Source organism: Geotrypetes seraphini, chromosome 9 (genome assembly GCF_902459505.1).
Source record: "Geotrypetes seraphini chromosome 9, aGeoSer1.1, whole genome shotgun sequence".
Taxonomy (NCBI): Eukaryota; Metazoa; Chordata; class Amphibia; order Gymnophiona; family Dermophiidae; genus Geotrypetes; species Geotrypetes seraphini.
Window position 1 is genome coordinate 79,071,333 of NC_047092.1, and position 21,827 is coordinate 79,093,159.

The 21,827-nt window shown below is 44.2% G+C and overlaps 1 protein-coding gene across 6 annotated transcripts in view; it reads right to left on the reverse strand.

The window, feature by feature from the left end:
* XPOT (exportin for tRNA) overlaps positions 1–21,827 on the reverse strand; it is a 324,394-nt gene that overhangs the window by 169,960 nt on the left and 132,607 nt on the right. For all 6 annotated transcript variants that reach the window (XR_004540576.1, XM_033957684.1, XM_033957683.1 and 3 more), the window contains 4 exons: positions 6,900–7,024; positions 3,573–3,717; positions 3,273–3,392; positions 2,118–2,212 (listed from right to left, as the gene is read on the reverse strand). Coding sequence is in view for 5 of the 6 variants with exons in the window: in XM_033957684.1 (XP_033813575.1) it covers positions 2,118–2,212; positions 3,273–3,392; positions 3,573–3,717; positions 6,900–7,024 (485 nt within the window). In the remaining variant the exon portion in view is untranslated. The remainder of the gene's footprint in view (positions 1–2,117; positions 2,213–3,272; positions 3,393–3,572; positions 3,718–6,899; positions 7,025–21,827) is intronic.

The window sequence follows — 21,827 nt, forward strand, 5'->3', positions numbered from 1 at the left end:
GAAAGGAAATGAAGACGAAAAAATACCAGGATTTAAATTGCATATATACTAATGCAAGGAGCCTAAGGAACAAAATGGGGGAATTAGAAGTCATGACCAAAACTGAGAATCTAGACATCATTGGAGTATCCGAAACATGGTGGAATGAAGAAAACAAATGGGACATAGCACTGCCGGGGTACAGACTTGTTGGGCCGCCGGCCCTTTTCCGCCGTTATATTCTATGTTTCTACCCACCATATACTCTTCTGATATCCTACACCCATTACATACATAGATGCGCGTCCAATCAGATAACCAGAAAATCATCATAACACCTAACCTCTCATTCTCAGATTTTCAAACCTCAACAACAATTTTTGCAAATCCACAGAGCCAAACGCCCCTGACACATTCAATGATACCAAACAGTATATAACTTGTTGGTCAATACCCAGGCATAAGGCATCCAGCAGTGACACTAACACCCAACTCAACAAAATGAGCTTTACAAAAAACAAACTTGTTCGGTTCAGACACACTACCTTCTCTATATTTGCAATCTTTTCCATGATTTTTCCCAAGAATGGAACAGTAGAGATGGAATCAAAATTTTTGATTTGTCTGACTTCTAACCCTTCCCACTTTAAAACAGGTTTCACTGTAAACTGTAGATTGTTTACAACCATCCAGAAAGATACCTTCCTGAAAATATTTGTTCACCAGTTTTGTAATCAATGGTGTTTATATCATCTACCAACTGTCGTATAACTCCCAATGAACAAGGATCCGATACAGCACATATCAGTGTACACTCACTGTTATTTAATTTTTAAAAAGAGGCACTGCATGACAACAATAGCACTTACACAAGAAAACACAAGAAAAGCAGGAGAAATAACTAAAAAATTCACCACCAGGTGCAAGTGTCAAGCGACTGTCGAGTTCTGTGAAAAAATGGTAACTGATAAAGTCCTGCACAACGGTGGCAGGTGGAGTGATGCAAATATGTGCAATAGAACATTTTCAAAGGTTTGAGCAATACTGAACAACTGTTACCAGGCTAGGCTCCGTCAAATGACTTCACGCATGTGAGGATATGTACCATATATACTTGAATATAGGATAAGATTTTTTGGGCCAAAAAAAATGGCCCAAAAATGGGGGTCTCGTCCTATATTTGGGTCATCACTCAGTGACCACTCAACACCCTCCCATACTTGCTATAGGCTTGCCGTTAGACCGGGACAGGAAGGATTCCTCCCGTCCTGGCTTTCCGCGCTCCTGCCCCACGCTGAACCCCTCCTTCCGATCTCGCGGCCAGTGGTGCACCGAGGCTGGCATGCAGGAGTGAGCTTTTCAAGCTTCCGCCTGCCCTGCACTGCTCCCTGGATGGCTGCCACCAGTTCTCACGAGGAGGGGCTCAGCTAGGGGCAGGAGCGAGCTTTCCACGCCCCTGCCCATATACCGCTGGACCACCAGGGATGCAAAAAAAAGGTACGTGGGGAAGGGGGGGGTAAAAATTGTTAGTATCGGCCGGGACGGGAGGGATCCCTCCTGTCCCGGCCTACCACTAGACAACCAGAGGGGGAAGAGGGTAAAGGAAAGGAAGGTAGGACAGGGTGCAGAGCCTGCTATGGAGGGGAAGGGTGTACAGCCTGGCAGAGAGTGCGGTAGCTGTGTGCAGAGCCTGGTAGGAAAGGGGGCTGAGTTCAGAGCCTTGTAGGGCAGGGAGGGAAGGGGGCTGGATGCAGAGCCTGGTAGGGAAGGGGGCTGAGTTTAGAGCTTTGCAGGGCAGGGAGGGAAGGTGGCTGAGTGCGGAGCTTGGCAGGGGAGGGCGTGAGGAAGGGGACACTGGGTGCAGATCCTGGCATGACATGGCACTTGAATATTAAGCCCCCGTCTCATATTCGAGTCAACCATTTTTCCTCCTTTTGGGGGAAATGGGAGTCTCGACTTTTATTTGAATCGACTTATATTCGAGTATATACGGTATATCCTTCTTGTCCTCGCAAAATCATCATAACCAAACCACTTGATCAAATCCAGATTAGTTTAAAAATTTTACAAATTTCAGTGCACAGATAATCAGCTTATAACTGAGCATTATCAGAAATGTATTTAAAATAAGTACATACTTCAGAGACTTTACAAATCTTGAAAAAAGATAAGTGGTTCTGCTCCGTACTTTTGGGCTAACATGGCGAAGACCTCTGTGATCCAAGAATGCCATCTACAGTTAAAATAACAGCTTGTTAAAGTCTGAAACTAGAAAAGTAAAATGCAAGCTGTCAAAAATCAATGTATGAGCAATATTTGGAAACTCAAAACAGCAAAAACGTGAAAAATGTGTTAACCACACAACCACAGATCCTCACAAAGTTAACTTTAATGATTCAATGCCTAAAGTGAAGGAAAAGATCTCAGATAACCACCCCAAGGATCATATTGCTATTCTCCTTTGGTTGTTCAATGGTAGAGGTTATCTTTCATAGATCAAAAACCTTCACATTCAAATGACCGTATAATTTAAACAGTCTTATTCAAATTATCTTTTCTACTCATTTAATAATTTTAGAAATTTTTGATTTATATATTTTCAAATTAAAGCACCACTAATAATGTGTGCTTTCATCCACATTAATAATATAAAGCACAAAACTTCACTTATCTTATGTTTGAAGTTGCAGTATGTAATGCCAGAACTGCATGCACCGTCTAATTAAAAACGGCATAAAGCTTTTACATATACTAATGCTGAGTATCCGACGAGATCCGTTTCACCAAAATTCATTGGTTTCTTCAGGGTTATATAGTCGGGCTGCACTTCCAGTGTTCAAGGAACATACATATAGGCATTCAATAGTTATTTTTATTGCTTGTACATACAGTTTTTCTATATTTAAATTTTTAATGGCAATTTCATATTTATGTGAAAAGACAATGCATATCCCCCCTTTTATCAAGCTGTGCTGCTGAGCGGCATGAGCTAAATACTGAGCCACTCATAGGAATAGAATGGGTGGCTTCGGATTTAGTTTGCGCTGCTGAGAAGCGCAGCTTGATAAAAAGGAGAGATAGCAAAGTTTTTATAAGGAACTATTTTATTTTAAATTATTTACATACAATCCCTTATTCCCTTTAAAAATTACACATATGAATGATTTCTACTCAAAAAATAGTTCAAAAACTTCAATTTGAATTAAATGTACTGTATATTTTTCTTTGAAATAGGGATATATACATGTATTAACTTGATTTCAACTCAGCAGTAAAGATTATTAAAAACTTACTAGAACAATGGGAATGTGCTGAGGTTCAACAGTGAAGAACTTCTCATATCTAACCACCGTTTCAAAAAACTCCAATGTCACTGATGTATGTTGGTATGCACTGACACCAGAAGTCACCAACTGCAAAAACATTGACATAATTCAGTTCTTCATATAATAAAGAACAGTCCACATAAAACTGCAATACTGAAAGGCAACATACTTATAGAAAGTTTAAACTTTGATTTAAGTTTTATAAATAGTTATGCCAAACTTGAGCAACCCCTTTGTTAAAGAAAAACATATTTATGATATACTTACAGTTCGCATCATATCCTGCAAGACACTAGCTTTTGCAATGTCACCATAGAAATGTGCTCCATGAGATACTGGAAGAGCTTCACCCAACATGTATAATAATCTTAGTGCTACTTCTATTTCCATGAACCGTGCAGCTTGCCAATTCCTAAGGAAACCAGTATAATTTAGGAAATACTTGCACATGCTTATGCCAGTCAGAACAGTTAGAAAGGCAGTTTTCAAGAAAATGTTCACAAGAGATACTTGTAAGATACATCTATTTGTATCCAATTCCATGATCAATGTTGAACTGATATTCCTTGTTATAAACGGCAAAAAGTCAGTACAGTAGAGTTCTGATTATGCAACTTAAGTGGGTACTGACAGGAGGTCAGATAACCAAAAATGCCAGATAATCTGGACATATAGGGCACCATCCCGAAACAGTAGCATCTGCACCTCCCACGTGTAGGCTCCCTTGACAAACTTTATAGTTCCTAGCAATCTAGTGGTGAAGTCAGGGCAGGAGTGATCCTCAATCAATTCTGCCCCTGTGACTGCCCTTTCATAATGACTGTGTAGCGTGATATTATATGTTACCACACTTCGTCCACAAAATGAGCTCTCTTTATACTATCTACCACACTCTGTACATTAAATGGTCTCTCTTTTCACTTCTCCTCCCCCCCCTATTTTTCCTTTCCCTTCCTTTCTTTTAAGGTTTAATAAGTATTTAGTATATGGTTTGTTATAGTAATTGCATCCTTAGTAGAATGTGTGCTTTTGTCTTATATTCCCAATTGTTATATTTAAGTTGCTTGAAATTATAGACTTAAAGTAAAAATGATTTCTAACTGGGATTCTGAAAAGTTTGGAGTCCAGCCCTGCCCCAGCAATCTTGTCCAGGTGCTGTGCTGAAAGCACCTATTTCAAATGCATGACTGGGTGTGCCAGCAAGAACAGGCCAGATGCAGAATACACAAAAGCATGGCTGGATGTGCCAGTTACGGTCTGCAAGAAAATCTCATCATGACATCACCGAGATAAAGACTGTCCGATTCTGTGATGCACTGCTCTATGATTGGATGTGAGATAGAGACTCCCCCTGAGTTTTAATGCCTCCTGAGAATCCCCCCACATTTATAAAGCATCGATACCATGTGGGGATCACCAAGGCTGGACACTCTTTTCTCCCTCTGCAACCATGTGCTTCTAAACATGTGCTGGGCCCTGTGGCCTTCTAAGGAATTTTCAACCAGCAGTGTGAGTAACTTTGAACCTTTAATCTTAGAGAAATGTTTTCTGTGTATTTCTATTAATTCTTTGCTTAACGATCTTACTGCTTAACAACTGCACAACTGCCACTAAAAATTGTAGAAGCCATTTTGAAATCAGAGTTAGTAGAAGCAGAAGCAAATGGAAATTCAGGAGATTCAGATGGGCCATGTGGTACCAAATGGACCTATTTGTAGGTTGAGGAGGTACTTGGTTTGGCCTCAAAGGAGAGTGTGGCACACTGGTTAAAGCTACAGCCTCAGCACCCTGAGGTTGTGGGTTCAAACCCACGCTGCTCCTTGTGACCCTGGGCAAATCACTTAATCCCTTCATTGCCCCAGGTACATTAGATAGATTGTAAGCCCACCAGGACAGCCAGGGAAAAATGCTTGAGTACCTGAATAAATTCATGTAAACCGTGCTGAGCTCCCTTGGGAGAATGGTATAGAAAATTGAATAAATAAATAAATAAATAAATATTCAGGAGGGAGGGAAGGAAGGAGGAGAAATAGCTCAGATTATCCAGATCATTTGATAACCAGGACTGAACTGTAATCATTCTAATACAGACACAAGATTGGTTAAAAAAAGGTCTTGAAACCCCCCCCAAACAATAGTTCCAGAAGCAGGTTTTTGTATAGACCAGTGGTCTCAAACTCAAACCCTTTGCGGGGCCACATTTTGGATTTGTAGGAACTTGGAGGGCCGCAGAAAAAAAATAGTTAATGTCTTATTAAAGAAATGACAATTTTGCATGAGGTTAAACTCTTTATAATTTATAAAACTTTCCTTTAACAGTTAAAAGGAAAGATATATAAACTATAAAGTTTTACCTTATGCAAAATTGTCATTTCTTTAATAAGACATTAACTATTTTTTCTGCGGCCCTCCAAGTACTCTATTTTTTCTGCAGCACTCACATTTAAAGTTTAATATCTTTTCTTTCTCAAAACTGGCACATTTCAATTACTAAAATGAAAATAAAATCATTTTCCTACCTTTGTTTGGTAATTTCATCAGTCTCTGGTTGCACTTTATTCTTCTGACTGTGCATCCAATATTTCTTCCCTTCTTTCAGCTTCCTGTATGCTTCTTCTCCTCCAGACCTCATTCCCTCCCCCAACTTTTTCTTTCTTTCTCTGTCTTTCTCTGATTCCATGTCCTATTTTTTGCTTTGTTTTTGGCTCCCTGTACCCCCCCCTTCTTTCTTTCTTTCTTCCTTCCTGCTCTCCTCCATGCCACCGCCACTAGGGAACAGGCCAAGATCTCCATGTTTCTCTTCTCCACGGGGCCGACCAACTCTCGCCGCCCGACGTCAATTCTAATGTCGGAAAGGACGTTCCGGGCAGCAGGCAGCGATTGGCTAGCCAGAACATCCTCTCAACGTAAGAATTGATGTCGGGTGACGAGAGAAGCAGGGAGATCAAAGAACACGGTGCCGGCCTGTTCCCCGATGGCAGTGGTGAGAAGGGAAGGGAAGCAGGTTGGGCACCACTGCTCTAGACGAGCCGCACTCTATTGAGAACAGTGGAGGGTGCCCAGCTGTGCGGACCGCCCTCCCCTTGGTATGCCACTGGAGCAGCAGCGTGTCTGGCCGGCTCGTTCCGTTCAAAGCCGCAGGTGGCGGCTCCTTGCGAGATCCGCGCCTGTGTCAGAAGCCTCTCTGATGTTGTGATGTCAGAGAGGCTTCCGATGCAGGAGTGGATAGCGCAAGAAGCCGCAAGCCCGCGGCTTTGAACGGAACGAACTGGCCAGACACGCTGCTGCTCCAAAAGGAAGAGAATGATCCAGTCCAGACCGCGGGCGACAAATAAAACTTGGAGAGCCATATGCGGCCCGCGTGTTTGAGAGCGCTGGTATAGACCCTGCAACATACAAATGCCTGCGTTTTTTGTTTGGTTTTTTTTGGAGGGGGGGAAAGGAAGTTTTTTTAATTCCAAATTTTCAACATGAGCTATCAAATCTTACATAACTGCAACATTAGCATTGCTCTCAAAACTGTACTGTAGCATATAGAAAATATCTAGAAAACAGCATTCCTTCATAACTGTATTAAAACTTCTTTAAACTTACTGCAATGTAGTGTTGAAAACTCTCCGTACAGAAGCCAACAATAGTTCTGGTGAGACCTGAGCAAGTCTGTCCAACAGTAACTTCAGTTGTTTCCTGTATTCTACAAACATGGCTTCATCTTCACCCTGCAATGATGGAGCTGTCAGGTTAATCTTGTCAACCCAAAGAGCACTATTTAATAACCTCAGCTCTTGTTTTATATTGTAAACTAATTCTCACTCTGTGTGCTTTAAGTGAAAATATATCAAAATAGGAGTATAAACCATAAAAGATAATAAAGCTTTTATAATAAACAAAACAATGCAAGTCCCTTTCATGCATGCATACAAAAAGCATTGTGCTGAATAGGAATGCCTTACTGAGCACAAAAAAGTATACCTAACAGATATTTGCAAGCTTATCTGTGTATGCCTATGCAAATTGTTTGTGATTTTGCCAAATATCATTGTGCACGCACGTTCTGCGCTCATCATCAGAGACGCTGGCAGAGGAAATCAGAGCATGGGAAGGCCGTGAAGCCAGTAGGTTTGACGGTCGTCTCGCGGTGGAAAGAGGAGCTGCTGAACAGGGGGAGCAGGGAAGAGGTGCTGCTGGATCGGGGGAGCAAGGAAGAGGGACAGGGGGAGCAGGGAAGAGGTGCTGCTTGATTGGGGGAGAAGGAAGAGGGACAGGGGGAGCAAGGAAGAAGTGCTGCTTTACCAGGGGAGCAGAGAAGAGGTGCTGCTGGACCTGGGAGCAAGGAAGAGGGACAGGGGGAGCAGGGAAGAGGTGTTGCTGGACTGGGGGAGTGGGAAGAGGTGTGCTGGACCGGGGGAGCAGGGAAGAGAGACAGGGGGAGCAGGGAAGAGGTGCTGCTGGACAAGGGGAGTAGGGAAGAGGTGCTGCTGCATAGGGAAGTGGGGTGGGGGAGAGAAATGCTGCTGCACAGGGAAATGGAGGGGGAGGGTATGCTTCTGCTGCTACTGCACAGGGAAGTAGAGTGGGGAGGGAAATGCTGCTGGTGAGAAAAGGGAGCTGGGGGGGTAAAAATGGGTTTGGAGCTGGGGATGAAAATAGGGTACATGTGAGGGAAGGAGGCTTTACTAGCACCCATTAATGTAACGGGCTTAAACACTAGTAAATAAATAATAATTTAAAAAAAGAATGTGCTCACCGCTTGGGTAGATGGCATAATGGAGGAGTTAGGCCCCGACCAGTCATTGCGAAGTTTCACAGTTACAGGCAGAAAGCAGAGATTTTATACCGCTCTAAGATGAAGCGTGCAGACCTTCATTATGAAAATTGATTATTCGGATCTTTCAGGACTATTCTCAGGCACTATCTGATTGCCACCAGGCTTATCATGAAATTTGTACCAGTCTGGTGGAATGACACATGCGCTTCATGCTTCTCTATCCAGCCTAACTGAAGGTGAATATTGAGGACAGCTGATGGGCCTTTCAATCTGTAGAAGAGGCACACACCTGGCTTGCATCTTTGCCATAGCCCCTAATCTCTGGGCTGGATTCTGATGCTGTGACTTTAACCTGGAATTTCTACCTACACTTTGTTTTGGCTGCCTTGTTTTGCAGGATTGGCTTCTAGTGCCTAACCACTTTCTCGCCTCACTGTTTATGCGTTTTGTATACACGTTTTGAGGCAGCCCTTTTGACTTGTGCTCTTTGTTGCATTGAACTTCCACTAATGTTCATTTTGCATTACTGCTCTATAGACCTGTTGTGTGGGGAGATCTGGGGGGGTCTCTCGGCTATTTTTTCACATGGTTTTTCCTCTTTTTCCTCTGGTGCTTCGGAGCCATTGGAAAAGATTGGGGGGGGGGGGTTGGTAGTGGGGGGTGGAGAGTAGGGGATGGGGCGGGTGTATTTTTGGGGGGAATATTTTGGGATTTGGGCAGGTGGGTATAGCGGGAATGTGAGGGAAGGTTTAGTTCTGTTTCAGTGGGGCTATACACTGTGTTACACTTTTTGGGCTTGGTTGCTGTGCTGATAGATACCCGTGGTGAAGGCTGGGCACCCGGGTGTTCTTTGGATGTTTCTTTATACATTGATCTTTTGTGCATCTGGGATGACAAGGGTTAAATCTTCTTTGTCGCTGAGAGTGGCGACTTGGAATGTGTCAGGTGTGAATTCTCCTATTAAGCGAGCTAAACTACTCTCTTATTTGTGCCGCCAAGAGGTGGATATAGCATGTTTATAGGAAACTAAATTGCCTGATGTAGAACATATGAAATTAAAAACTTTGGTGGGTGGGAGAGGTTTACTGTTCTTCTACTGATTGCAAGAAAGGTGGGGCAGCAGTACTTATTAGCAAGCATCTACTTTCACAAACTAAACTGCTTGCCAAGGATAATTATGGCTGATTTGTGCTCCTGAAGGTGACTAAGTACATTCAGTTTTAACCTATTAGTAGTGTATGCTCCTACTACCCACGAACATGCTTGCTTTCATTCCTTGGTTAAGACTGCTTTGGGACCGGATGCAGGCCCTCCGATTTTGGCAGGGGATTTGAATCAAGTGCTTGATCCTTCCCAGACAGGTCTTCCCCAGGTCAGCAGCCTTCCAATCCTCATAAGGGTGTCCCGTATTTATGCTTTTCTCTGGATTTAGTTGACGAGATTGTTACAACCCACAGACAGATTATATACGCCTCTCCCATTCTACTTGGTCCCGTATAGATTAGGTTCTAGTCTGTCAGTCATTATTCTCTCAGGTTCTTTCCTCTGTTATTGGTCCGCAGGCAATCTCTGATCATGCCATAGTGCTAGTGAATATGGAGGTGGAGAGTCGCAGAGGAAGTGGTTGGTGCTTTCCTGCCTATTTGTATGATGATCCTCATTTTCAACAATATTTGGTGGAATGGTGGACAGATTATGCACATTTCAATGCTGAGAAAGCTGATGACCGGTTTCTCTACTAGGAAGCCTCTAAAGCGGTCCTTCATGGGGATGTCATTGCTTACGTCATTGTGCGGAACCGCCGTATTGCTGCTAAAATTATTTCTCTCAAGCGCCAGTTTCAACGTGCTAAAAAGACCTATCTCTGTCGCCCTACACCTGCGCATAAGGAATGCATGTTGACCATGCAGGTAGCTTTAAACACTCTGTTGCATGAACGAGCTAAGTGTGGCACCATCTACCGAAAGTTTAAATTCTTTCATTTATGGAACCATCCTGGACACTTTCTTGCTCAACTTACTAAGTCTTGGGGTGGGCCTCGGCTGGTTCACTCTATTCGTCTCTCTGATGGGACTATTACTAATGCCACTGATCGGATCGCTCAATCCTTTTGTGATTATTTCTCCTGTCTGTATACAGCTGATTCCTCTTCTCAGCCCTCTTTGGTGCAGGCATTTTTGGAAGACGCCTCTCTACCGCATTTAACCACACAGATGCTAGCCTCGTTGAATGCGCCTTTGCGAGCAGTAGAAATTCAACAGTTTATCACGTCTTTATCCACCTGCAAGGTGCCTGGACCCGATGGGATACTACAAATTGCTTCTTTATCATCTTCTGGGAGTGTTAGTACGTTACTTTAATGATTGTGTAGAAGGTGCCTCTTTTCCTCCAGGTGCTACTGACACCCTTATTACCCTCATTCTAAAACCGGGAAAGGATCCTTTGTATGTTGAATCTTTTTAAAAAAAATTTCTTTATTTATCACATTTCTTATTAACAATCAAGTATAATAAATACAACTTGAATCAGGTCAATAATTTCCAAGAAAATAATTTCCAAGAAAAAAGAAATATCTATTCAGACCACAATATTTTGAGAGCGGGCAACAGGAAATTAATTTTTAAAAAGAATATACAATTAATCAAACGAGAAAACAGCAATACCCTGTTGGTCCTAGAGCTGAAATTATGACAAGTTACATATCTTTAAGTTACAGATGCTGCACCTTCCCTAGATTCTACAAATTCTAACAGCTGTTTAGGATCCAAAAACAAGAAATTCATTGTCTTATATGTAATAAAACATTTCACAGGAAATTTCAACAAAAAAGTTCCCCCCGGGGCTAAGATTCTTGGCCTTAATGCCAGGAATTCCTTTCTGCGCCTCTGGGACCTCTGAGACATGTCAGGAAATATTTGCACATTAGAGCCCAAAAACTGATCATTTATATGTCGGAAATAAAGACTGAGTACATATTCTCTATCACTTTCCAAAGCAAGAGTTATCAGCAAGGTTTTTCTTTCTTTTATGAGCTCAAGTGAACTTTCCAAAAATGTAGTTAAATTCATATCCACCACTTTATCTACTTGAGCCCCATTAGGGGTAGAAATCCCTGTAGGTTTCTTTATTTGAAGATAATTAGCTCTCACAATCGGAGGCAAATTGTCCGTTGGAATAGCAAGAATTTCTGTAAAATATTTTCTTGATCACCTCCAATGGAGAAATCAAAGGACACTTTGGGAAATTCAAAAGTCTCAAGTTATTTTTTCTCAATTGATTTTCAAAAAATTCCATTTTCCTTGCCATGAAAGTTCCTTCCTTCACCAATTCATTTTCCACTGCCTTCATGTCCCAAATCTTTTTTTCCTGTTTCTCCAACTTTTCATTTACCTTTGTAAGGGCTAAACTTTGTTGCTCAACTTTGGAAAAAAATAGTTCCTCAATCAGTACTTAAAGTTGAAAAAGAAAGTTTGAGGTTAGCATCCATTACTGATATGGCTTGCCATAACGCTTCCATATCAATCTTTTTAGGCTTTTTAAGCACCACAAAATGGATGTAAGATATGCCAGAAGCACCTCTCACCTCTGCTCCGGTGCTTGGCAATTCTCCTACCGTTCCTTCTCACGTAGAAGTTAGTGCGGGAGACCCTCCAACGATGAGGTCCAAAATCTCCATTCTGGGCTCAGCTATCTTTTCTCTCCAAGTATTGGTGTGCTTCCTGGTTGGGGCAGGACAAGCCGCTGCTCCGGCCTTAGGACGCCCGGTCAGATTGGAAGCCAGGATCCCCCGAAATCGTCGGGCTCTCCCCTGAGGTAGGGCAAACCGGCTCACCAGAGGGGGAAAAGGCTGCCGGTAAGGTCGTCTGTCTCAAATGCTGAGAGTCCGTCACCGCCGCTGGAGGATTAGAGCGTGGGGTTCTCTTCCTCTTTCCCATAACAGACAGGAAAGGCCGCTGGAAATGGCACGAATATGGAGCCGACTGCTCAGAACCTCCCTTTCAAGCGTCTGCTCTCGACGCCATCTTAGCCCGCTCTCTATTGTCTTGTATGTTGAATCTTATCACCCCATTTCCCTACTTAACGTTGACCTTAAGATCTTTGCATGGGTGTTGGCAGATAGATTGGCACCCTTTCTCCCACAGCTTATCGGGGAAGGGCAAGTTGGATTTGTGCGTAGCCACCAATCCGTACTTAATGTGTGCAAGGTTTTGACTGCTCTGGTGACGGGCCAGGTGACTGCGACACTCGGGTTGTTGGCCAGTCTGGATGCAGACAAGGCCTTCGACTGGGTAGAATGGTCATTTCTCTTCCCTGCGATGTCTCACATGGGGTTATCTGGATAATAATAATAATAATAACTTTATTTTTGTATACCGCAGTACCATAACAGTTCATAGCGGTTAACAGAGTAAGAGACTGTACATAGACAGCGATGTTACAAACAAGTCAATCGGCTTAGTTTAGCAAGTCAGGAGTAGTCAGGAAATCCAGACGCATGTCAGAGATATAAGGCAGGGTTACAAGGCAGGGAGGGAGTCAGAGAAATTTATCAAAGAGATAGGTTTTGATTGATTTCCTGAAAGTTTGGTAGGAGGGTGAGTTAGAAATGAGAGTGGTTAGACATTTATTCCATTTGCCTGCTTGGAATGCCAGAGATCTATCAAGGAATCTCTTGTAGACACAGCCCTTTAGGGACGGGAAGGCAAACAGGTGGGAATTACGTGTGCGGGTGGGGCCTGAACATTCAAAGTGATCCGACAGGTAGATTGGAGACAAGCCTGTTAAGGTTTTGAAGCAGAGGCAAGCAAATTTGAAGATGATCATTGCCTCCATCGGCAGCCAGTGCAGTTTATTGTATTAAGGGCTTACATGATCTGATTTTTTTGAGATTGTAAATGAGGCGAACGGCAGCATTCTGAACGATTCTTAGGCGTTTGATGGTTTTTTTAAAGGATCCTAGGTATATAATATTGCAGTAATCTAGGATTCTCAAGATTAGTGATTGGACCAGAAGTCGGAAGGAGAGGAAGTCAATATAGTGTTTGATGGTGCGAAGTTTCCAGAGGGTACCAAAACATTTTTTAACCTGAGCATTAGCATGGACTTTGAAAATCAGGCATCCTCAAGGGTCAATACTTATCAACAGGACTCGCTCCTTCTCTTTTGCCATCTTGGGGGTACCCGTCAGGGGTGCCTCCTCTCCCCATTGCTTCAAAGGTCTCAATAAAGTTTCTAAATATAGAAGAAAAAGTAACATGCCCACGTCACTGGTCTTCGTATTGCTGAATACAAATTGAAAGCCTTGACATTTGCGGATATTTGATGTTTATCTTGACTAATTCAGAACGTTCTTTGCCTCATCTGCTTGATGCCTTGGCTGAGTATGGTTTTCATTCTGGTTTCATATTGAACTATCAGAAATCAGTAGCCCTCCCATTTCAAGCAACTATGCCAGCAGAATGGCATGGCGACTACCCCTTAACCTGGGCATCTGGGAAAGTTGTATATCTGGGGATTACGATTCCGCAGGATATCACTCATCCACGCAATCTTAATATACAGCCTTTGTTGGAAAAGGCTAAATTATGCTTGATGGGGGCACATTGCTCTTTATAATATGATGATACTTCCTCAATGGCTGTGTTTACCAAATGCTGTCCCTGACCTTCTCTAGATGTGTGGAGCGCTAATTGGATAAAATGCTACATGGATTTCTTTGGCTGGTTGGTCGACATGCCTCCCTCTGCACCTAGTGGCTTTGCCAATAGATAGGGGTGGCCCGGGATTGTTGCCTTTGCAAAGATTTGAGGAGGCTTGTCATACGAGGCTGGTCAGAAAACAGATCCAGTATACCAGTATTTGGAAAGCAGACAATTGGCGAATCAGCAAGCACTGAGTGGGTTCCCGGAATAGTGTGTGGATTTACAAGACAAGAAAGAAGATTTGCAAAGGTAAGAATATAATCCTTCATTCTTGTACAATACCACTCTATTTTGGGACCAGTGGGATGTAACAGAACAGTACCGGAAAGTCAGGGTGGGACTGATGAGCATGTTGCCAAAACAAAAGCAAAGGCAGCATCATACTTGGCCACCACATCGATCCTGTAAAACAGTGTATCGCAAACTGTGTGCTGCGGCACACCAGTGTGCCTCCTGAGATTTCAGGTGTGCTGCGGTACACTGGGGAAGAGGAGAGATGCATGCACCAACTGACTGTCTACAGGACATGCCTCTCGTGAAGAGAGGCACGTCCTGAAAGCAATCTCCCGACACCAGTATCTCTTCTCTCTGCTGGCCCTTCTCTCCAGCTCTTATTGCCTTCTCTCTGCCAGCCCTTCTCGCCTCTTGGCGCAAGACCCTTTTGAAGAGCCTTTGTGCATGCACTGTCAAGCATGCACACGACATCATCACACCGAAGCCAGTACACTTCTCGAGCTGGGGTGAAGAAGGCCTGGTTTGGCGCAAACTGTGCAGAAGCATTAGCAGGGCGTGACAGAGACCTTTCTAGTCCTGATCAGAGGGTCTTATATACATGCAAACACATTTAAAAATTTTAAAAAGTCAGGATAATAAACAAAAGACCAGGAAACCGATATATAGCATAGGAAAATGGGAATTTCATAGTTATGTGAATTGCTAGGTGAAGCCAGACCATAGAGCAAATCAGGTATAGATATACATAAAATCACACATAGAGGTATTAATCTGCCTCCAGGTTTCTTTCTGTCTCTCTTTGTTCTCTCTGTGTCTTTGTGCAGTTTCCCGCCTTGAGCCTCATGGCCTAATTGATAACAGATGTGCTTGAGCTGGTTAGTTTGGAGCATATTTGATTTCATATTCTAATGTTGAGTATAGAAGAACAGCTTTCTTGTATTAAATATGAATTAAATATGTCGTGTGGATGTTTGGGGCCCCGAATGTGTGATGTGTGGTATGAATGATGTATGAGAGAATGATTTGTATTTAATTTCAAATGTTTTACATATATAAGATTCAAGAAACTTTAAAGGAGCCTGAGAGGCAACATCTGGAAATGGTTAAGTTAAAGCCAGGGACATTGTTACCATGAAAATACCAGTCTTTGAGAGGCTCAGAGCAGGAAAGGTCAGCTAGTTTGACCTCCAGCATAGGAAGGGGGGTCTGGATCTTCTGTGAAACTGTCAGTTTTCCAAAGCAAGTTTTCATCTGACACAGACAAGCTGTTTGAGTTCAACTTTTTGAGAATGACAAAGTATATATTGGGTATGTTATAATGTTTTATGCATATTCAGAAATTAATGTAAACAAAAATATGATTTGTGAAACTTTTTTCTACGTCAAAAGGAATTTCCTTTGTTCAAACCTAAGGACAGCCTCTGTTGGCTGATTGGTTGACAAGTGTGATGTCATACTGGTCAGAAAGTATATATTGGTGAACAACTAGTATAGAGTGGGGTTCTTGTTAGAAATGCCAGACTTTGGTTCTGTGATGATCCCCCATGATGCAAATAACCTTTTGTAAGTTGTTATGGAAATTAATAAAATCAATATTTTTTTTGGAAACATTTGCAACATTTGTCATTTTTCTTGGGCAACTAAGGGCAGGGTTTGGTAAGTTCCCTGCTCAGGGAACACCAGGTTTACTGTGCCCCAACTCAAAAAAGTTTGCGAGACACATTGTTAATCTTGGTGAATGTATGCAAAAAGGACCAGGTAGCATACCTGCAAATCTCCTCCAAAGATATCGCCAATGACTCCGCCCAAGAGAATGAGATGCCTCTGGTAGCATGAGCCTGCACCACGAGGTGGGGTTTCTGGCTAGCCGCTATCTAAGCAGTGGAAATGGCCATACGGATCCATCTGGCGATGGTGGCCTTGAAGCCAGCATGCCCTGCAGGCAAAGCCCACCAGAACAAAAAGATGGCAGCGAGACAAAAATCATTCTTAACCTCCAGGAGCCACAACAGGAGCTTGCGCACATCCAAGGACCACAACACCCAGTTTAGCTCACTCGAACCAGAAGAAACAAAACCAGGAAGCCAAACTTCCTGATTAACATGGAAAGCAGAAACCACCTTTGGAAGAGGGAACAGTGCACAGCACTACGCTGGAATCTGTAAAACAGAGAAAACGATCCCAGCAGGAAAGAACCTGAAGCTCCACAACCCTGCAGGCAGAGGTAATGGCTACCAGAAAAACAGTTAAGGATGCTTGCTCCAGAGGCTCATAAGGTGGATGAATCAGAAAGCAGAGAACCAGAATAAGATTCCAAGTCAGACATGGGAGCCACACAGCGGAGGCCGAAGCCTCAGAGCGCCCCGCAGATAATGTATGACATCAGGATGAGCTGTCAAAGAGTCCCTCAGTGGAGAAGGGCCCATGCAATCTGGACACCGCTAGGCCTTTCTGCAGGCCGTCTTGCAGGAACTCCAGAATACAAGGAATTGATAGTATAAACAGGACTATCAGTCTCTTGCCACACCACACCTGATAATATCTCCAAGCCTTCGCATAGGCAGCCAATGTGGACTTCTTGTTGCGGAGCAAAGTGGCAACCACTAAGACTAGCTCCTACCAGCTAAGGCCACATGTTCAATAGCCAGGTTGTAAGACCAAAGGGGATCCTGCAGTGCAATTGGGCCCTGTGTGAGGAGGCAAGGGTGACAAAGGAGCTGGCGCCTCTGATCCCGCTGAAGCCGAAGCAGGTCGGCATACCATGGGCACCTTGGTCAATCAGGTGTTACAAGGATCACAGGACCACCATGGGCTGCTATCCGTCGTAACAGACGCCCAATTATGGGCCATGGAGGGAAGACATACAAAAGACCCTCCCGTGGCAAGGACTAAACCAGAGCGTCCAGGCCTTCTCTGCCGGTCTCACAATGTCAACTGAAGAAATGACTGGCCTTGAGGTCGAACGTAGGATGCCCCCACTGTGCTACTATGCAATCGAACGCCCTCAAGTTCCTTTATTTTTGATATACCATCTATCAAAACAAGGGTCTAATTGGTGTACAATATGAATTTTTAAAAAAAGCAATAAAAAAGTAAATAAAAACAGTATCTTATCAAATTTTAAAAAATACTAGATGGATACACATTGACGTAAATGGAACAAAAGGGAAGTTGGGGAGGGGAAGTTTTTTAAAAAAATACATCAAAGTAAAATTAGTAAAAAAGGGAGGCAAAGGGGAGTGGTGAGACATTAGGGTGGGGATTGTTTCAAAAGTAACGTTTGGTGTTTCAAGGCTTCACGAAAGTTGAAGACTTGAGACACAAAAGCTGGTACTAAAGAGTATAGGCGTCTCTAAAGAGAAAAGTTTTAAGTTTAGCTTTAAATTTTTCAAGAGAGTTCTCTAATTGAAGATGTAATGGAAGGGCATTCCACAGAGGAGGAGTGGTGACTGAAAAAATAGATTTGCGATTGGTATCGTAAAACAGTTTGCGTATTGATGGTATGGAAAGTAGGTTTTGATTGTTGGATTGGAGGGACCTGAATGATGAGTATGGGATCAATAGTTTATCTATGAATGCCAGTTGATTAGTTTTTTGTTTTAAAGGTGACAGGGACAGGGACCACTCTCCGGGGTCTAGATTGAGAAAATCCATTTCAACGTTGTCCACTCCAGCCATGTACACCACCGACAACGCTATGAGGTCTCTCCACCGACAGAAAGAGAAACTGGGCCTCCACACTCAGCGAAGCATGCCTGGTGCTCCCCGTCAGTTGATGCAAGCCACCACCATGGTATTGTCTGAGAAGACGAGGATGGTTCAATAACTGAGATGACCTTCAAAGTGGAGGAGAGTCAGTCAAATCATCCACAGTTTCAGGCAATTGATCAACCACTTGCATTCTGAGGAATCCCATCAGCTTTGACCAGGGACAGTCATGCACACTGCCCCCCAGCCTTTGAGACTCACATTTGATGTCAAAATTACTCACTCCAAAATCCAAAGGAAAGACCCCTGTTGTCTAGGGCAGGGATGGTCTAGGGCAATGGATCCATTTGTGAACTCTAGCGCAAAATCAGAGCATCCTGCAGTGGACGTAAACAGGCTCTGGCCCAAGGGACATCGATCATCACCACCATGGTCCCAGAGCCTAGAGATACTGTCAGGCTGTCAGGACCGGGGTGGCCAGAAGATCCCTGATAACACGTTGAAGCTTCTCCTGATGGGACACGGGCAGGAACATCTGACCAGTGTGAAAGCAAACTCCCAGGTATTCCAAGTCCTGCGTCGGCTCGAGGTGACTTTTCTTGAAATTGATCACCCAGCCCAGACACTTCAGCAACTGCACAACTTGATGAACCACCTGATGCCCCTTGGACTCTGAGGGAGCTCTGATCAACCAGTCATCCCAATACGGATGAACCAAGATTCTCAAGCTGCGTAGATGGACTGCCTCCACCAGCATCACTTTAGTGAAAGTCCTGGGAGCCATCACCAATCCAAAGGGCAATGCTGCAAACATTCAAGGTACTGAAGGGGATAGACTTAGTAGATAAAGAAAGGTTGTTCACCCTCTCCAAGGTGGGGAGAATGAGAGGGCACTCTCTAAAGTTGAAAGGGGATAGATTCCGTACGAATATAAGGAAGTTCTTCTTCACCCAGAGAGTAGTGGAAAACTGGAACACTCTTCCTGAGCCTGTCATAGGAGAAAACACCCTCCAGGGATTCAAGATAAAGTTAGATAAGTTCCTGCTGAGCAAGGACGTACCCTGATAGGGATAGTCTCAGTCAGGGCACTGGTCTTTGACCAGAGGGCCGCCGCGTGAGCGGACTGCTGGGCATGATGGACCACTGATCTGACCCAGCAGCAATTCTTATGTTCTTATGGAAATGCTGCTCCAGATCGTGGAACCTCAGATACTTCCAGTGGTCCAGAAAAATGGGAATGTGGAGATAAGTCTCCATCAGATTAAAGGAGGCTAGAAACTTCTCCGGAACCACTGAGGAAATCACAAAGTGTACTGTCTCCATGCAGAAGCAAGGCCTTCACAGTGCCACGTTAACTGTTTTGAGATCCAGAATCGGTCTCCAATTGTTGGAGCCTCTCTTTGGAACGATAAAGTATACTGAGTATCTCCCAGAGCCCAAGTCTTGCTCGGGAATGGGCTCTATGCCACAATATTCAGCAGTCTGCGAACTATAGCCTCCACCCAAGCAGCCTTCTTGGGCTGGCCCACTGGGGAGTCCAGAAAATAATGGGACACAGAATAGAGAAACTCTAGCTTGTAGCCATCCCGAAGAACCTCAAAAACTAAACGGTCAGTGGTGATGGTCTGCTGAAAACCACACCCCTATATGGGGGGTTGGGGGGAGTGTCGGGGACACAGGCCTGGCGTCAGAACTGCTTTTTGTAGACGCCACCGGATGACTCCCCATAGACTGCTGGCGCCAAGGGCTGCCAAACTGTGATCTGACAGAGGGAGAGGGAAACTGACAAGCTGGGGGTCCCAAGTACTAACAAGAACACCTAAAGGGATAAAAATTAAAGTGCCCTGAACCTCTGGATAGGCAGGACCTATTCACAGACAAGGACTTAGGCCTTCGATCCTGCACACTAGCCATAAGTTCATTCAGACCCTGGCCAAACAGAAGTTGTCCCTTGAAAGACAACTGAGTCATTGTTGCTTTAGAGGACGAATCACCGGACTACTGACGATCCACAGCATCCTGCGAGTTGTAACAGAAACTTCCAACCTTTCATACAGGGCATCAGCCATATAGTCCACACCTGAGACCAAGAAATCTAGGTCCTGGAGCACAATAGTGTCAGGATCATGGCGAAGCTTAGAATGGTATGCCCTGGACACAATGGAAGAGGCCATCGTCGCCTTTATGACAGCAGCCACTAAGTCAAACAAGCACTTAAGGCTAAAATCCATTCTCCTGTCCTAGACATCCTTCATGACTACCCTCTATCACTAGAGAGAGAGCACTTGGTGACCTGGGTCAATGAGGAATCCACCTTCGTAGAAGCAAAACACTGTGTGAAAGGGTCAGCCATGGGAGAGAGCCAAGATATTGCGTGCCTCCCAAATTTCCGTGAAAATCCGAACTATGGCAGAATGATCAGGAAAAGAGGCGGATTGCGGCTTTTGGTCACTCATGAGGGAACATTCCGCAGTGACATACTGCCTAGCCTCCAGCTTCAAATCCTGGAGGGATTTTCAGAGATCAAATCCACCAAATGCACGGGTTTATAAAAAATCTGCGCACAGTGGGATTCTCCTCCAGATCCAGGGTCACATGTGGATCCAGATCCTGGACATCCACTAGGGTTACCACATCTCCGGCAGCCATAGTGCCCACCTGGGTAAGCAAAGGCATTATAGGGTCATCAGTATCAACTGTGAACATGGCCGGCATACTGACTGGGACCCCAGCAGGGAGGCAAAAGGAAAGGCCTATGTCCAAAGGAGAAGGGATCCCTGCGGCCGGCGAGAATGCCTGCAGAAGAACATAAGAACATAAGCAATGCCTCCGCCGGGTCAGACCCGAGGTCCATCGCGCCCAGCAGCCCGCTCACGCGGCGGCCCAACAGGTCCAGGACCTGTGCAGTAATCCTCTATCTATACCCCTCTATCCCCTTTTCCAACAGGAAATTGTCCAATCCTTTCTTAAACCCCAGTACCGTACTCTGCCCTATTACGTCCTCTGGAAGCGCATTCCAGGTATCCACCACCCGCTGAGTAAAGAAAAACTTCCTAGCATTTGTTTTGAATCTATCCCCTTCCAAGTTTTCCGAATGCCCTCTTGTTCTTTTATGTTTTGAAAATTTGAAGAATCTATCTCTCTCTACTTTCTCTATGCCCTTCATGATCTTGTAGGTTTCTATCATGTCTCCTCTGAGTCTCCGCTTTTCCAGGGAGAAGAGCTCCAGCCTCTCCAATCTTTCAGTGTACGAAAGGTTTTCCATGCCCTTAATCATTCGTGTCGCTCTCCTCTGGACCCTCTCAAGTATTGCCACATCCCTCTTAAGGTACGGTGACCAATACTGAACACAGTACTCCAGGTGCGGGCGCACCATTGCCCGATACAACGGCAGGATGACTTCTTTTGTTCTGGTCATAATACCATTTTTAATAATACCCAACATTCTGTTTGCCTTCTTCGCAGCTGCTGCGCATTGCGCCATTGACTTCATTGTTGTATCCACCAGTACACCCAAATCTCTTTCAAGATTACTTCCCTCTAATACTAATCCCCCCATTTGGTAGCTGAACATCGGGTTCTTTCTCCCTATATGCATGACCTTGCATTTCCCTACATTGAATTTCATCTGCCATTTATTCGCCCACTCCTCCAGTTTGTTTAGGTCCCTTTGTAGGTCCTCACACTCTTCCGTAGTTCTAACCCTTCTACAGAGTTTAGTGTTGTCCGCAAATTTTATAACTTCACATTTCGTCCCCGTTTCCAGGTCATTTATAAATATATTGAACAGCAGCGGTCCAAGTACAGACCCCTGCGGAACTCCGCTCATGACTTTCCTCCAGCCCGAGTAGTGACCCTTCACTCCAACCCTCTGTCTCCTGCCTGCCAACCAGTGTTTGATCCATCTGTGTACGTCCCCTTCCACCCCGTGGTTCCACAGCTTCCTAAGTAGCCGCTCATGGGGTACCTTGTCAAAGGCCTTTTGGAAGTCAAGGTAAATGATGTCTACAGGTTCCCCTTTGTCCAACTGGCTGTTTACCCCCTCAAAGAAGTGCAGTAAGTTTGTTTAGCACGATCTTCCCTTGCAGAAGCCATGTTGGCTCGCTTTCA